Source organism: Neofelis nebulosa, chromosome 13 (genome assembly GCF_028018385.1).
Source record: "Neofelis nebulosa isolate mNeoNeb1 chromosome 13, mNeoNeb1.pri, whole genome shotgun sequence".
Classification (NCBI taxonomy): Eukaryota; Metazoa; Chordata; class Mammalia; order Carnivora; family Felidae; genus Neofelis; species Neofelis nebulosa.
In genome coordinates this window covers 88,000,445-88,014,955 of record NC_080794.1, presented here as the reverse complement: position 1 = coordinate 88,014,955, position 14,511 = coordinate 88,000,445, and the positions used below count along the sequence as shown (strand labels likewise).

The 14,511-nt window shown below is 50.6% G+C and overlaps 1 protein-coding gene across 14 annotated transcripts in view; it reads right to left on the bottom strand.

Moving 5' to 3' along the window:
* Positions 1–6,102: 6,102 nt before the first annotated feature.
* The window catches only part of PTPRE (protein tyrosine phosphatase receptor type E), a 162,101-nt gene continuing 153,692 nt past the window's right edge, over positions 6,103–14,511 (bottom strand). For 9 of the 14 annotated variants that reach the window (XM_058698124.1, XM_058698123.1, XM_058698121.1 and 6 more), the window contains 5 exons: positions 13,535–13,660; positions 12,631–12,797; positions 10,704–10,839; positions 7,777–7,803; positions 6,103–6,185 (listed from right to left, as the gene is read on the bottom strand). In XM_058698124.1, coding sequence (XP_058554107.1) covers positions 6,111–6,185; positions 7,777–7,803; positions 10,704–10,839; positions 12,631–12,797; positions 13,535–13,660 — 531 coding nt within the window. In that variant the 3' untranslated portion in view covers positions 6,103–6,110. Of the gene's footprint in view, positions 6,209–6,388; positions 7,804–10,703; positions 10,840–12,630; positions 12,798–13,534; positions 13,661–14,511 lie in introns of those variants that run through there. The other 5 variants (XM_058698118.1, XM_058698129.1, XM_058698117.1 and 2 more) reach the window with 4 other exon arrangements.

Sequence of the window (14,511 nt, the reverse complement as noted above, 5' to 3'; positions counted from 1 at the left end):
TGCATGAATCTAGGCGTGTCTCTGGGTCACTGGGAGTTGCCTTTGCCGTTGTGGCTGCCGTAAGAACACTCTGAACAGTGTTGTCTAAAATCGCACGGAAGAGTGACAGCTTGGGGAGGGCGGTAGGTTGGAGCGGGGGTGGGGGGGATATCTGAGAGTCCACAGACCAGGTGATGGTTGAACTGGGCCAGAAAGGGGTGGAATCTCGGGGAGCAGAAGAAGGGAGAGTAGTTTAGGAAGGGCAGCTCTTTTTTTTTTTTTTAAAAAGGCACTTTTTTTTGAAGGTGCAAGTCATAAATGTGTCATTTAGGTAGCGAAACACAAGGAAATGTAAAATAATAGGATTTTCCTATGATTAAGTTGTTCTGCCGACACTTCAGATTTCGTAGTAATTATGAACCTCGCACGTAGAAAAATTTCAATTAGCCATATGCCTGGGGAATGGAATATACTGGTTAATTAAAAACCCCTTTAGGGTTCAATTCTAACCAAAAATCTCACTGCAATATATCATTTCCTCACCTTCATAAGGGTACAGTATTTTAAGAACACAGTAAGGGTGGTTTTCATTTTACCGTAAATGCTGCGTTAGAAAAGCTCATTCAAACAAGTGTTTGATTAAACATGTCCGCAGGACACAGGTTTCGCTTAGCATTTAAGCATCAAACATTAACCAGCTAGGCCAACTCTGTTTGAAAACAGGGTTGCAAGAAATAAATACCTACTTGCTGTGTGGTTTGGTGACTTCTCTGGGCCTCAGATTCCAAATGAGTAACATCCATCTGACAGAAAGTTCTCAATGAACAGAAAGTACTTTTTTTTTTTTTTTTGCCTCCAAGCTTCTGCCTGATCTGCCTGCCAATCTCTCTTTGCCTTTCTTTTAGGTTTTTAAATTTATTTTGAGAGACAGAGCACAGGCAGAGGAGGGCTGGGCGGGGGGGCAGAGAGAATCTCAAGCAGACTCCACACTGTCAGCGTGGAGCCCGATGGGAGGCTTGAGCTCACGAACTGTGATGTGACCTGAGCTGAAATCCATCAGGTGCTTGGGGCACCTGGGTGGCTCAGTCAGTTAGGCATCGGACTTCAGCTGCTTCAGATTCTGGGTCTCTCTCTCTGCCCCACCCCTGCTGTCTCTCTTTCAAAATAAATACACAATAATAAAAAAAAAAAGTCGGACGCTTAACCGACTGAACCTCCCAGGTACGCCGCTCTTTGACCTCCTTTACTCGAGTTTTGTACCAGCCAGCTTTTGACTTCCTTAGGCAAGACCCTTCCACACATACACCCTCCTACACACACTCCTACAACCATATGCTACACGTACATGTGCACACACACACACACACCACTTGTCCCCACCTCCTTCCTGCCTCACAAATGATTTCCTCCAGTCCTGAGCTCAGTTGTGGTGAGGCTCCCTCAAAGAAGCCTGGGTCACTCCTTTCCCAGGCCGGGTTGGGTCCCCGTTTCTTGCTCTGGAGTCATCCTGTGCTAACTTGTGGCACACAGTTCTGTGGAAACTGGAACATTGACTGAGAGCGGGCCTCCTGTCCCAGGACTAAGCTGTAGCCTTCGGTGAAGGGCAGACCGGGTATTTACCATCACTGCGTGTCAGTAGTGACCCCAGGCAGAGGAGGTACCCAGCTGGGTGTCCTTGAAATGAAATTTTAAAACCCAGGGGATTTTTATTAAAGGGAGGAAAGGAAAAAGGAAAAAAAAAAAAAAGCAAACTCAGGAGCCAAGAGGGGGGAGCAGCAGACCGGGGCTGAGTCAGAAGGCCTGCTCTTCCAGACTGTCTCCATTTCTACAGCTCTGACATGAAGGGACGGTTTTCCTCCTGGCCCGTGAGCCATCACGTTAACTCGGAGCGGCCCTCACGTGTAGGGGGAGGGGACTCCTGGAAACCCTAGTCATATATCTGATCAGTCTGGGCACGAGTTGTGTCCAGGGACAAGGACTTGACCCAGGGCCACCAGAGATGGCCAGGAAGGCTGAGGTTGCTCAGTCTCTTATCTGGCTGCCCAAATAGGTCCTGGATCCTGGGAGAGAATGTGTGGGCAGGTCTTGGAGATAGGGGCCAGGGGTGAGTGGGATTGTCCCCGGGAGGAGGTTTTCTGTCGGGAGGTAAAGTCAGGTGTCTGGGTGTGTCTGGAATCTATCACCACGTGGAGGGGCTGAAGAAGGAAGGGAGGGAAAGCCTCCCTCAATCCTATACACAGATCAGGACGGAATCTAGGCCGTCACTGCCTGGCCCCTCACCTGGCCCAGGCATCCCGGGTTGTCGTGGAAAGACTCCTTCGCAAATGTCAACTCCATAAATTCTACCTCTTCACTAAAAATGATTTAAGATATGTGGCTGGGATCCCAGGTTTTGCTGGGCTTTCTAGAAGCTTCCTCTAGATGAGCTGCTGGAGTCATCTTCTAGGAAACAGATCTGGTATTCCAGCCGCAGTTCCCGGGACCCCGATTCCAGTGCTATGCAGATGGCCCAGGCCCCCGACGTGCCTCCAGGACATGGTCCCAGCCTTCCCCCTCTTGGTGCCACCAGCACGAAGGGCCATGCTGGCACAGAGCATTCAACAATCTGTAAACTGGGATTGCATGAATGTTGCTGTTTACAAAGGAACAAGATGCCCATGACTTGTTCCCATGAAGCCCCTCCTTGTGTCTACATTCCTGGGTCCCAGGAGTGAAGGCTCGATTTGATCCGTTTATTGGGTATCGCCATGCAAGAGCCACAGAGGGCCCTGCTGTGGGCAGCCCCACCTTGTGCTCATCAACCCAATCTAGAAGCTGGTGAGCCCCAAAGCTTCCTGGACAAGGGGCTTTAACAGCCAGCACTGACAATTTTTTATCAAGCATGGAAGGGAAATATTCGTAGTAAGAATAACAAAGAGTTAGTGTCCGTGCTATAAAAAGAATCACCGAAGAATCAACAATAGATTGAGGAAATAAACCAATGAGGAAAAGCCAAATGACACACCTTGGAAAATGGATAAAAAATATGAATTGGAAAAAAAATAAAAAAAAATATGAATTGGAATTTGACAGTAAATTTCATATATTAAAAAAATAAATAAATAAAAATATGAATTGGTGATTCGCAGATGAAATACAAATACTAAAAGCATGAAGAGATGCTCAACCCAGTAGAAGTTAGGGAGATGCAAATTGAGATGACGTATTTTTTTTTTTTTTTGGCCTCTCAGTTTTGCACAAATGAAAGGGATCTGGTAACACCCAGGGTTAGTGGCGTGCCGGGAAACGGGCACCCGCCCACACCCACGGGCGGTGAGGCGCTGGGGCACTTCTCGGCGGTGGCGAATTGGCAATTCCTATTTCTATTGCGCATGCATTTGCCCTTCGCCCCAGAAACTCCACTTCTAGGAAGCTCTCCCGGAGAAGCGCTTTGCAGCTGAAACGCACACGTGTGCAAGCGTTTTCCTCGGAAAACGACGCGGGGACGCCGTGAGCCGATGCCCACTGTGGAGGAACGGCCACCAGAGCTCGTTAGGTTTGGAGAGGGCCAAGCAGCCCTCGGAGACCGGATGAGGAAGGTGTTCAAGTGCCGACTCGCCCGGATGCCGAGACAGACCTTCGGGCAAACAGGCAATTCACACAACGGCACACTGGTGGCATATATGTCGTCACGGCAAAGACGCCAAGTTTCCATGTATTAATGTCTCGAACATTCAGATGCAGCTCACCGTTGAGCCCTCCGCTGCTAACAGGTGCATTCCTGACCCACACCATTCAGCCCCAGGGAGGTGCTAACCTGCCTCGGTGGTCGTTCAACCCGCCTGTCTGTCCGAGGTCGCTCGCACCTGGTGTCTCGTTCGAAATGTTTCCATTTGATGGGGGGGGGGGGGGCGGGGGGTTTCCTCTACGGCAGGCCTGGTGCGTCTTCCCTTCCTGAGGCTGTGGGCTCCGGCAGGTTGGCTGAGCCACCTGGTCCCTGGTTGGCTGGTTGATGCCCATCTTTGAACCCCCCACCCTCCCCCCCAAACCTCCTTTCTTCCATCCCTCCTCCCCTGTCTGTTCTCTCCCTTCTGTGGTTCCCCTCTCCCCAGTGGAAGGGTCCTGATGTACCTAGCACTGCTAAGGGGCATGCAGACAGACAGACAGACCCATAAGGAACCGCCAGTAATTAAGCAGTCCGTACGAGCATGTGGCATTTCACAGCAGGTGACATTTTTCAGAGGGAGGAGGGGAGAGGAGAATAAAAGGTTACGAGATCATCCATTTTAACAAATACAACAAGCCTCATAAGATGTATTAAATAAATGCAACCACTAATAACAAGCGTGTGTTTACACTCCACATGAGGCCTGAAATATCTCGCGGCTGGGTCCGGAAAGGGGGTGGAGGTAGAAGGAGCACAGAGGCAGAGCTGGAGGGTGAGCAGAGACACGCAGATGTGCGAAGGGAGGCCTGACGGGGTTTCCGATTTTAGGAGGGAAATCAGCGTCGGAAGGACTTTGTGACTCCGCCTGGCCGCAGACTTGACGCGGTCTGTCATCTTCCTTGGGGACTCCAAGAAACCACCGCTCAGAGCTCAGATCCCTGTCTGGACTCCAGGAGGAGCACGGCCTCCCAGAAGGGCGAGTTGTTAGTCTGTGCTGCACGCACGGCTCACGCCTACTGAGGAGCAGTGGGGAGCTGGGACCACCCCCGGCCGGCCACTGTGCCCACGGTCGGGGCTGTTTCCAAGCCAGGGCGGAGCTACATTTTAGAAGTCCTAAATTAATGGTCTACATGAATCTATGTCTACCTCCTAACGAATGTCTTGTCTAAAAGGACGTAAGGCACAGGAATACAACGAAGAGATTTCATGGAAGAACGAGACGCAGGCTGGAAGTCAAAGTAAAGATTTATCCTTGCATCAGACTGTTTTAGATCTTGCAATTTGCATATACAAAGAATTCAGCAACATTCACTGGCATTATAATCAGAGCAAGATCAAATTACAGATGTAATAAAAGAAACTATGATAGTTGAAACGGGGACTACAGATGTGTATTATAAAGATTGCACATAAATTAAACACGATTTAGTTAAACAAAAGTATCAGGAACCACACATCTTAAAAATCACATGGGCATGTCTTCGAATGCTGAAACAGACGTGTCAGGCTCATTTAAAAAAGTTTTTAAAAACACATAAAAATACCTTTCAAAACACTGGTATGCATTCTTCATTCGTCTAGCACATGGAGAGAAACAGTAGAGTGAGTCACACAGTGACCGTACAGCTTGTCGATCAGAACGGTAGGCTCCTAATCGCTATTTGGCATTTGGATGCAGCCTCATGCGACACACAAAAACGTGAAGGTAAGAATGGCCTCGTCAGCCCCGTCAGCGGGGCGCTGTCATGTCCATGGACCTTCTTTGACAGAGGGGGAAGGAGAGGTCAGCTTTCCCGGTTGCACAGAGAGGGTAGCGCGTCCCCAAAGGGATTGTTTGGACTGGGTGGGTCGGGGGCGGGGGGCCTGGGCAGAGGCCAGGAGGCTGCAATTCCCAGGCCCCTAGAAAGGCAAGTACTGCCCTCGACTGGGGACAGGGGTCCTGTGCCCAAGGAGTCGCGGCTTCTGCCTTGTTTCCAGAGGCGGAAGGACCAAAGCGGGTGCCAGGATGCCTGCAGCGGACACAGGGAGACAGAACAACGCACAAACGGGGCACTTTCCCGAGGGCACCCCTGGTAAGTTCGACCTGAATCGCCACACAAGAGATGCCAGGTAGACCACTGAAGGGCCCGACAGCTTCTCATGAGGGCTCCTGAATTAGACCCAAGTCCATTCCCTTGACTTTGACCCTGAACCCTCGGGTCCATTACAAATCACTTTCATCACGACGTAGCCAGCTCGGTTTCTAGGGTTTGGTGCCAAATGAAAAGCTTGGTTCTCTCTCTTCTCCTTCAGTCACAGAAAGGCTTTGGCGGGGGGGGGGGGGGGGGCGGGGGGGGGCGGGATTCTGACAATGAAAACATATGGGACCAGCTGGTGCGTCTTGCAGAGCTGCCTCCATTTTCCTCTTCGACCCGAACGTATCCTCATGGTCCCGGGAAGGACGGAGGGATGTATTCAGCACTGTGCGTGCCCAGGAATTGTGCTCTCACCCTTCCGGCTGGCACCCCTTCTGCCATGGAGTGGAGCTCAGAGGAGCCACGGAGACTTGATCACCGTGAGGCTATCGTTAGTACGCAAGAAACCCTGGGATCACATTATGCACACCAGAAACAGACACGGGATGAACAGTGCAGTGGGAAGGTGCAGTTGCTTCTCGGTGGAAATGGCAAATAAGGCCTTTATATTTCTTTTTAAAAGCAAAAAAAGCCACTGGACCCCAAATGCACATCTTAAGTGCTTTTAGTATGTTACAGCAGGTGTCTTTATTTTTTTATATTTTTATACATATATATATTGTGCTCATATGCTCATCTGCTACCTAATGGCCACAGAAAGATCACCGTCATTAAATTAAACTTTTCTACATTCAACCTTCTCCCTTTTGTCGCCCCATAAGCCAATCCAGTCTGGCAGTGAGATTATTATTATCCAGTGTCAAAGGTCTCAGTAGTATTTCCATTCAAAAATAAGTTAGCCTTTAGATTAAGGATTTCTCTCTCTGTGTCTTTTATTTAAATATTGAGGAGGGGGACTTTAAAAAAAACTGTATAAATCTAGATTTTAAGATTTCTTTTCTTACAAACAATCTTAGCTTGTACAAGATTTAAAAAAAAAACCAAAAAACAAAACAAGCCAAAATATTCTCAGAAAGTTGAAAGCATCAGTGCTTGTGGTGGTCTCCCCAAGCGTGTGCTCTTGGCATCTGCGTGAGTCAGACGTTTGGCTCCATCCGCACGATAGGATTAGGAAGTGGTTTGTGTTGAGCCTCTAGGTAGCTCGAGACCAGAGGCACGAGTGAGAAACGCAGTTGGTTTGATTCTCAGAGACTCCTCTGAGCCAGACACTCAGACAGACGGACAGCAAGTGGCCACGTGGGAACGCAGCCTGACAGCTGATTTTGCCGTACCCAGGGCCACGGGTGACCGTGCCACCAGCACCGACATCTCCCCACTTCTGGCCCAGACAGCACGGACCCAGCCGTGAGTAAATGCACGTGTATCACTATATGGTCACCAACTGCGCTCATGCATTTTATACCTGCACGCGGGCTGTGACGCCCTTGATCTTTAAAATGTAAAAAGTAAACCACATGAGTTGAGACGGAGGACTTCACAGGATCTCCTACTTACAGTGTATCTCCATGAACATTTTACCTCCCGCAAAATGCCACTGCGCAGGGCTGTAAAAATCAGCGTCTGGACAGGGAATTTTCAACTGATTTTTGAGTCCTCGACCGCTTTCTTAACAGCGGGCTCTGTGTTTACTCTCCTGCGTCAAGCACACATGGCATATTAAGATTTTTAACATTTAGACGTGCTGAATGTGTGAAATTATAGGATATGATGAATCTAATGCAAAATTAGAATATTTACCGATATTAGCAGAAATGCATTTTACGGGATATTACTTGACCTTAATACATTACTCCCGTTTTTAAAAGGGGTATTTAAGATTTAATAACTTTATAGCAGTGGCCTTGAAAGCGTAACAAAATATATACAAAGAAATTAGGACGGGTATTAATGTCAACTATGCAATAAATTAACATGATTTTTATAAAATATACTGACCATTAAATTAAAAAATATTTTAAGGCAGGAATTTCATTTGAAATTAGCATAATCAGAAAATATATCAATAAAATCTTGTACCACTTTGTAGCAGAATTCATACTGTTCCTGAAAAAAAAAAAACAAGAATATATTAAAATGATTTTTTAAATTCCATTAATTCAATTAGGAGAAACTCATAAAAAGAAGCCAAAAAAAAAAAGTCTGACTAGTTACATACTGGTTACACAGAGACGTTTCCAGGTAAAACTGTTTTTATAATATAAAAAAATGTCAGTGATTAGTTTCAACTTAGCGTATTTGAGGAGAGTCTGAGTAAAAGGTCTTCAGTTTTCATACTTAAAATGGAAAACAGGGGCGCCTGGGAGGCTCGGTTAAGTGTCTGACTTCGGCTCAGGTCATGATCTCACATTTCAGGAGTTCAAGCCCCACGTGGCGCTCTGTGCTGACAGCTCGGAGCCTGGAGCTGCTTCGGATTCTGTGTCTCCCTCTCTCTCTGCCCCTACCCTGCTTGTGCTCTCTCTTTCTCTCTCTCTCTCAAAAACTAATAAATAAACATTAAAAAAACTAGAAAACAACTATTTTTGAAACAAAATTAAAAAAAAACCAGAATATTTAACTTCAAATAAACTTCATAATGTAACAAAGAAGTAACCTACGAAAGTTAAAAAAGATGAAAATCTAGGGTATTTTTAAGCCTCAATTTACTCCAAAAAGGGACATTGTTTTATATAAATTTTAGAATTCAAAAAACATCGCCTTCTATCTAAGGCATCTGACTTATTAAAACACTCCTGTGCATCATTGGACTCTCACCCTCCTCACAAATCGTGAGTTAGTTGAGCATCTAACTTCAGCTCAGGTCACGATCTCACGTTTCATGAGTTCGAGCCCCGTATCAAACTGTTGATGAGTTCGAGCCCCGCGTCGGGCTCTGTGCTGACAGCTCAGAGCCTGGAGCCTGCTTTGGATTCTGTGTTTCCCTCTCTCTCTGCCCCTAACCCACTTGCATTCTGTTTCTCTCAAAAATCAATAAACATTAAAAACAAACAAGGAGGTGTTTGCATGCTGAGTCGGATAAGAAATGTTCTTTGCTACAATCGCTGGGAGCCTCCCTGGGTCAGGCACTCACGGGGCCCCTGAGGTACAGACATAAAACAAATCTGCATGCCAACTGAAGGCAGGTGCTGTCGCCCCATTTTCCACAGATAGGGAACTAAAGTCTGGAAAGTGGGAGGAGCTTGTCCAAGCACGTCCAGCCATGATGTTGGGATGACCTCCCAAAGCCCAAGCAACAAAGGGACGCCATGACTTAGCTTTTATACTTAACTGGGGGCAAGACAGGACTAAAGCTATTCATTCTGCCTGGGGAAGCCGGGAGTGGACTCAAAAAACAGGAAAGAAACTGAAAGAGTATGGCTCATAGTTAAAAACTGAATTTCTTGGGACGCCTGGGTGGCTCAGTTGGTTAGGTGTCCCAACTTTGGCTCAGGTCATAATCTTGCAGTCAGTGAGTTCGAGCCCCACATTGGGCTCTGTGCTGACAGCTCGGAGCCTGGACCCTGCTTCAGATTCTGTGTCTCCCTCCCTCTCTGCCCCTCCTCCACCCACATTCTGTCTCTCTCTCAAAAATAAACATTAAAAATTAAAAAAAAAACCTCTGAATTTCTTTTTGCAGGTATTCCTGTTATCATTATTATTTTTTTTAAAAAAATTTTTTTTTCAACGTTTTTTATTTATTTTTGGGACAGAGAGAGACAGAGCATGAACGGGGGAGGGGCAGAGAGAGGGAGACACAGAATCGGAAACAGGCCCCAGGCTCCGAGCCATCAGCCCAGAGCCTGACGCGGGGCTCGAACTCACGGACCGCGAGATCGTGACCTGGCCGAAGTCGGACGCTTAACCGACTGCGCCACCCAGGCGCCCCCCTGTTATCATTATTATTTTCATCTAGAAAATCTTCCACGGAGTGGTCTGCTTCTGTTTTTCCCATGCCCAAAGTCGTTCAAGTTCACGATGCCTGTAGGAGGTATCAGCTGTCAGCAGGCAGGCATAACCTTTAGAAGATGCCTCTAGCATCTTCCAGAGCCCTAGCAAGGACGGTCCGCGCTGGGACCAGGGCTCTAGGGAAAGCAGAGGAGCCTCAGGTTTCTGCCCCAGTCATGGCCCGAAGAGGGGCGTGGCGGGGAGGAGGGTGGGGGGCTGGTAGGCACACCAGTTTTCCTTTACTGATAGTGGCTCTCGAACCTGTATTCACTTCGGGACCACCTGGGAGGGCCAGAGATACGCCGATGCCAGCCTGGCGCCCACCCCCAGCAAGTGTGAGGGCAGCCTGGCAACGGAGCAGGACTGTGAACCCTCTCCAGGCCAGGCTGGTGTGCCCTCAGGGTGAGACCCGCGCTCTCGCCCAGCCTGGGGGCGCGAGGCGAACCCCGTTCTGCTCAGGCGATCCTAGCGGCTGAGCTGTCCCTGCGACGGGAATGTGCTGGAGGGGCCCTCCCGGCACCTTCCATGTGACGGCCTGCTTGCCTGGGCACCCTGTGAGTATACAGAAGGTGCGGGCGAGGAGGGCACATCTACAAATAGGAAGACTTGAGAAAAAGGACGCGTGAGAACATTTCTTGAAATTGCATTTACTGGGGCCGAATGATTACTTGTTGAGGAAGCATGGCTTCTGCAAACCAGGAAGCGTGTGTTTTTGTCACAGAATGAAAGAGGATGGCCCTAGAATCTGGCGGAATAGTCACGTGACACAGAAAGCTGGTGTATTCAGTGCCTCTGTCCAAGGGGTCTTACAGTCTGAAGTCATGGCTGCACCTCTCCTCCAGCGTCCTGCCCAGGGGACCGTCCCCAGCCAGACTCAAGGGAAGGAGAGGGTCCGTGGAGCTTCACCGGGGAGAGTGCCCTGAGTTCCGTCCCCTGAGAAGCTCGCTCTCCTCCCTCTCCCCACACTCAGCACAGACAATTCTCAGCCCTTCCGGAAACACCCTCGCCACTCAGTTTCTTACCAGGGTTTGCACCATATGCGGTCTCTGAAGTCGTAAACTCTTCACAGCTTGGAATACGTCTAAAAGGCCCTCGGCTTTCACTCGTTCCAGAATGTTGCTGAGCGCAATGAATGTACCTGTTCGCCCGGCTCCAGCACTGCGGAGGAAAAGTACTTAAGGGAGACGACGGGGCTTGCCCGTGGGGACGAGACGCGGACAGCCTGCAGCCCATCCCCGCACATCAGCACAGAAGCAATCGCCCCCGAAAATGAGCCAGGTTTGGATTTCCAAAGATCATCTGCGTGGAACGAGAGTCCGCAAACGTGACATTCCTAAAGCACTGGCCCAGGTACAGCAGACAGGTAGCTCATGAGTGGGATCAAGACCCGGCACAAGCTTTCAAGCTGCAACTCGTGGAGGTGGGGGGTTCTCCGGGTGTGGTCCCCGGGACCAGCAGCATCAACGTTGCCAGGGAACTTGTCAGAAATGCGAACCCTCCTGCTTCAGGTCTGGGGAGAGGTAACTCGGCCTGGATTCTCCTTCTGTGCGAGGGACCCGCCTTCTGAGAGGCGGTGGCTCACAAGGTGTGATGTTAAGACAGAGGGCGTCCCCTGCCAGGGACGGTTAGATAAGGGACACTTCCCAGCGATGAAGATCTGGGTCCACTCCACTTAAGACGGTCATTTTCTTGATAAACTGGACAAACCCCACAAGAGCAGAGCCCAGGCAGCCTTAGGATAGACAAGAGGCCAGGCCCAAAGTGGGCGGGCTCAGCTGGCTCCCCCCAGAGAGCCCTCCAGGCCCCAGAGGCACCCCCCACCCCGCCCCACCCCGGGTGGGCTGATTCTCAGGCTCCCGTCCCATTTCAGTGACCTGTCCCCACATCTGCCCTTGTGGGATTTGTTCGTCTTTGCCTCCCTGGTGTCCTACACTCAGTCCGGGCCTGGGGAGGCGGGCACTCGTTTCCAGTTTATTCTAAAGGACTTCTACAAAGCCCACAGGAACTGAAACCTGGGGCGTGTGCTCCACCTGCTGGCCAGGCCAGAAGCGCACCCAGGCCCGTCCCAGGCAGAGAGTTCCAATCCCCCCAAGCGAGGCCCAGGCTCTGGTGGCTACAAGGGATGGGTGGGGTGGGGCAAGCGGCAGCCACGCAGAACGGAAGCCACGTGTGGAAAAATAAATAGAAGGGCAGCTTCAGAAGCAAATTAGCACCCCCGACCAAGAAAGCACCCCAAACTCCTGCGAGGGAGAGATTTGCTTTGGTGGCCAGCCCGCCCGCCCCCCCGCCCCCGCTGTTGGCACGGGGAGGGGCTCTGGCATAACCAGAAGTGGGTCAGCACAGAAGGAGGGTGAGCCGGCACGTTTTTAGATTGGGCCAGATTCACCCTTCCACACTTGTGATGCTGCTAATCAAGGACCTTGGTGGGGTGCCCAGCTGTCTCCAGGGGCACCCCCAGCCACGTTTCCTTTGGCCTCCCTTGTGCCCGCCTTGGGAGCGGGGCTGGGGTGGGGCTGCAGGCCTTGGGCAGCGATCCCAGCCTGGACATCCTCGAGTGGCTCAAGAAAACCTTCCTGCCTCGAGGGTGTGCTGCGGTGCGGACTTGGCTCCCCAAGCCCAGAGGCGAGGACAGGGAGGGGCGGGCACATCAGCCAGAACAATCTTTCAAAAGGAAGGCCAGCAGGCGAAGCTCAGGAAGTGGGTCTGTCAGAGCTGTGCCTGGAGGGGTTTTTGAGGACTTAAAAGGCATACGGAAACGTGTGTTGGAGCGGGTTCCCTGACTCCTCCCCCCAAATGCATCCTGCAGGTACAGCACATGACGTTTCCGCATCCCTGTGACGCCCTCTGTGTACGGGGAAGGTGAAAACTACAGTCCAGAGCAATGACGCCGTTGGGGGCAGTTAACCGGGCGTAGGGTCTGGCTCGGCCCCACCTGCAGGGGGCGCCCACCTGCAGTGCACAGTGATGGGGTGGTTGCCGGTCTGTTGCTGCTGCTTCTGCACGGCCGCGATGAGGTCGAGCATGCCTTTGCCCTCCGCCGGGATCCCGATCTCGGGCCAACCGTGGAAGTGGAACTGGCGCACCAGTCGGGTCTGCTCCTCCTGGCGGGCCAGGGGCTGCGGGCGGGGAAGGGCGTTCGGTGCCGCCTGGCCACAGGACCCTGACCACCGAGGAGCGGGACCCGGGGCCCACCCGTCCTCCCGGGGACCCGCGCCAAGGCTTGGGTCCCTCCTGGGGCCTTCGAAGGCCAGCACGGTCCCCACCTGGTGGGCCTGAGGGGCCTGACCAGGCGGTCTGTGGGCTGTGTGCACCCTAAAGGGCAGGGATGCCAGTATTTCCTTCCGAGTGGGGGCAAGACATCCAGAGGATGTTCCCTGGAGCCCCTCGCCAGGGCCCGCCAGATACCTTTATGGGGTCCCTGGCAACTTTGCTGGAGACAACACGATCATCTCTTTCTTACGAAGCCAGGACCCCTCCTGTCCTAGGGGCTCTGAACAAGCCTGGACAGGCCTCTGTGGCTTGACCCACGGCCTTTCCTCCTCCTGCCCCCCCCCCCACCACTGCCATCTCTCCCGAAAGGGGAGGTGGTGGCCGTGTGACGCCTCTAGGAGTCGGCCACTCTGTTCCACCCTCTCGTGCAGCAAGGAGGCAGGTGACCCCAAGGGTGCGAACGATGTAGGAGATCTGCCCCTTTGTAACATGGTTCCCTACTCACCGCACTGAACGTGGATACTAAGGTACCAGTTAGAGGAGGTGGAAGGAGCAGGACATTCTGGTACCATCGCCAGCAGACCCTGAGGGATGCTGTGGTGCATTCTGTCTACAAGGGTTGAACGCACTCTGGCGACAATACCTGATTGAAAGTGACCAGGAAGTCCCGTATGCTGATGGCTTCGGAAAGCGTGTCGCTTTTTATTTCGATTGTTATTTCGCCGTGAGTCACTGAGCCCTCTGTTGGCCAATACTGGTAGCATTTATCCTTGGGGTAAAAAATAACCTGTTAAGTCTCATAGCGAATAACTTGCTGTTAACAGTTTGAGGATATGAGGCAGAATCACTCTCAAACCATTTAACGTACTTCATCTGACCAAGTAAATCACATATGAATACGAACATGAATGCCAGTTAATACCCATTGACCAAGGGAATCCAGAAACAGACGTGCATGTGGTTGCAACTCAGATACAGAACATGATGGAAAGAAAAGATTCTATAAGTGGAATTCAAAAAATTGGTTTTCCACGCAGGAAAAGCACTGGGTCCCTGACTCACAACCAACCAAGCTTGATATGGACAGTCCAGCCCTCCTGGAGTTGGGCAGTGCACGACCTACACTACCATATGCAGTAGGTTTGAGTCTTCATAAAAATAAACCCAGATGGGTTAATACTTAAAATTAAAAACAAAACTGTGAAGGCCTTAGGAGACAATGTCTTTCCATTCTGAGGTGTGCAGAAGGACTCGTTAAGCAAGACCCCGACAGAGCTAACCATCCACGGCGCAAAGATTGCAACATCAGATGACAACACAGTGAACTTCACTCCGTCAACAAACATTCTCAAAAGAGTGAAAAGACATGCCATCAACTGGGACAGGACATCTGCAGTACGTAAAACCCGCCGAGGGTGAGTATCAAGAACATGTAAAGAATTCTTGTAAGTCAAGATAAAAAGAGCCAACAACTCACTAGCAAAACGGGAGAAAGGCAGGGCCGGGCGTCTTGCACAGAGGAAAACGTCCATCTATACATATATGAAGCGAGGCTTGACCTCACAGGAATCAGAGAGATGCCAATCAAAGCTACAAAGGGATGACAGGTACTCGTATTCA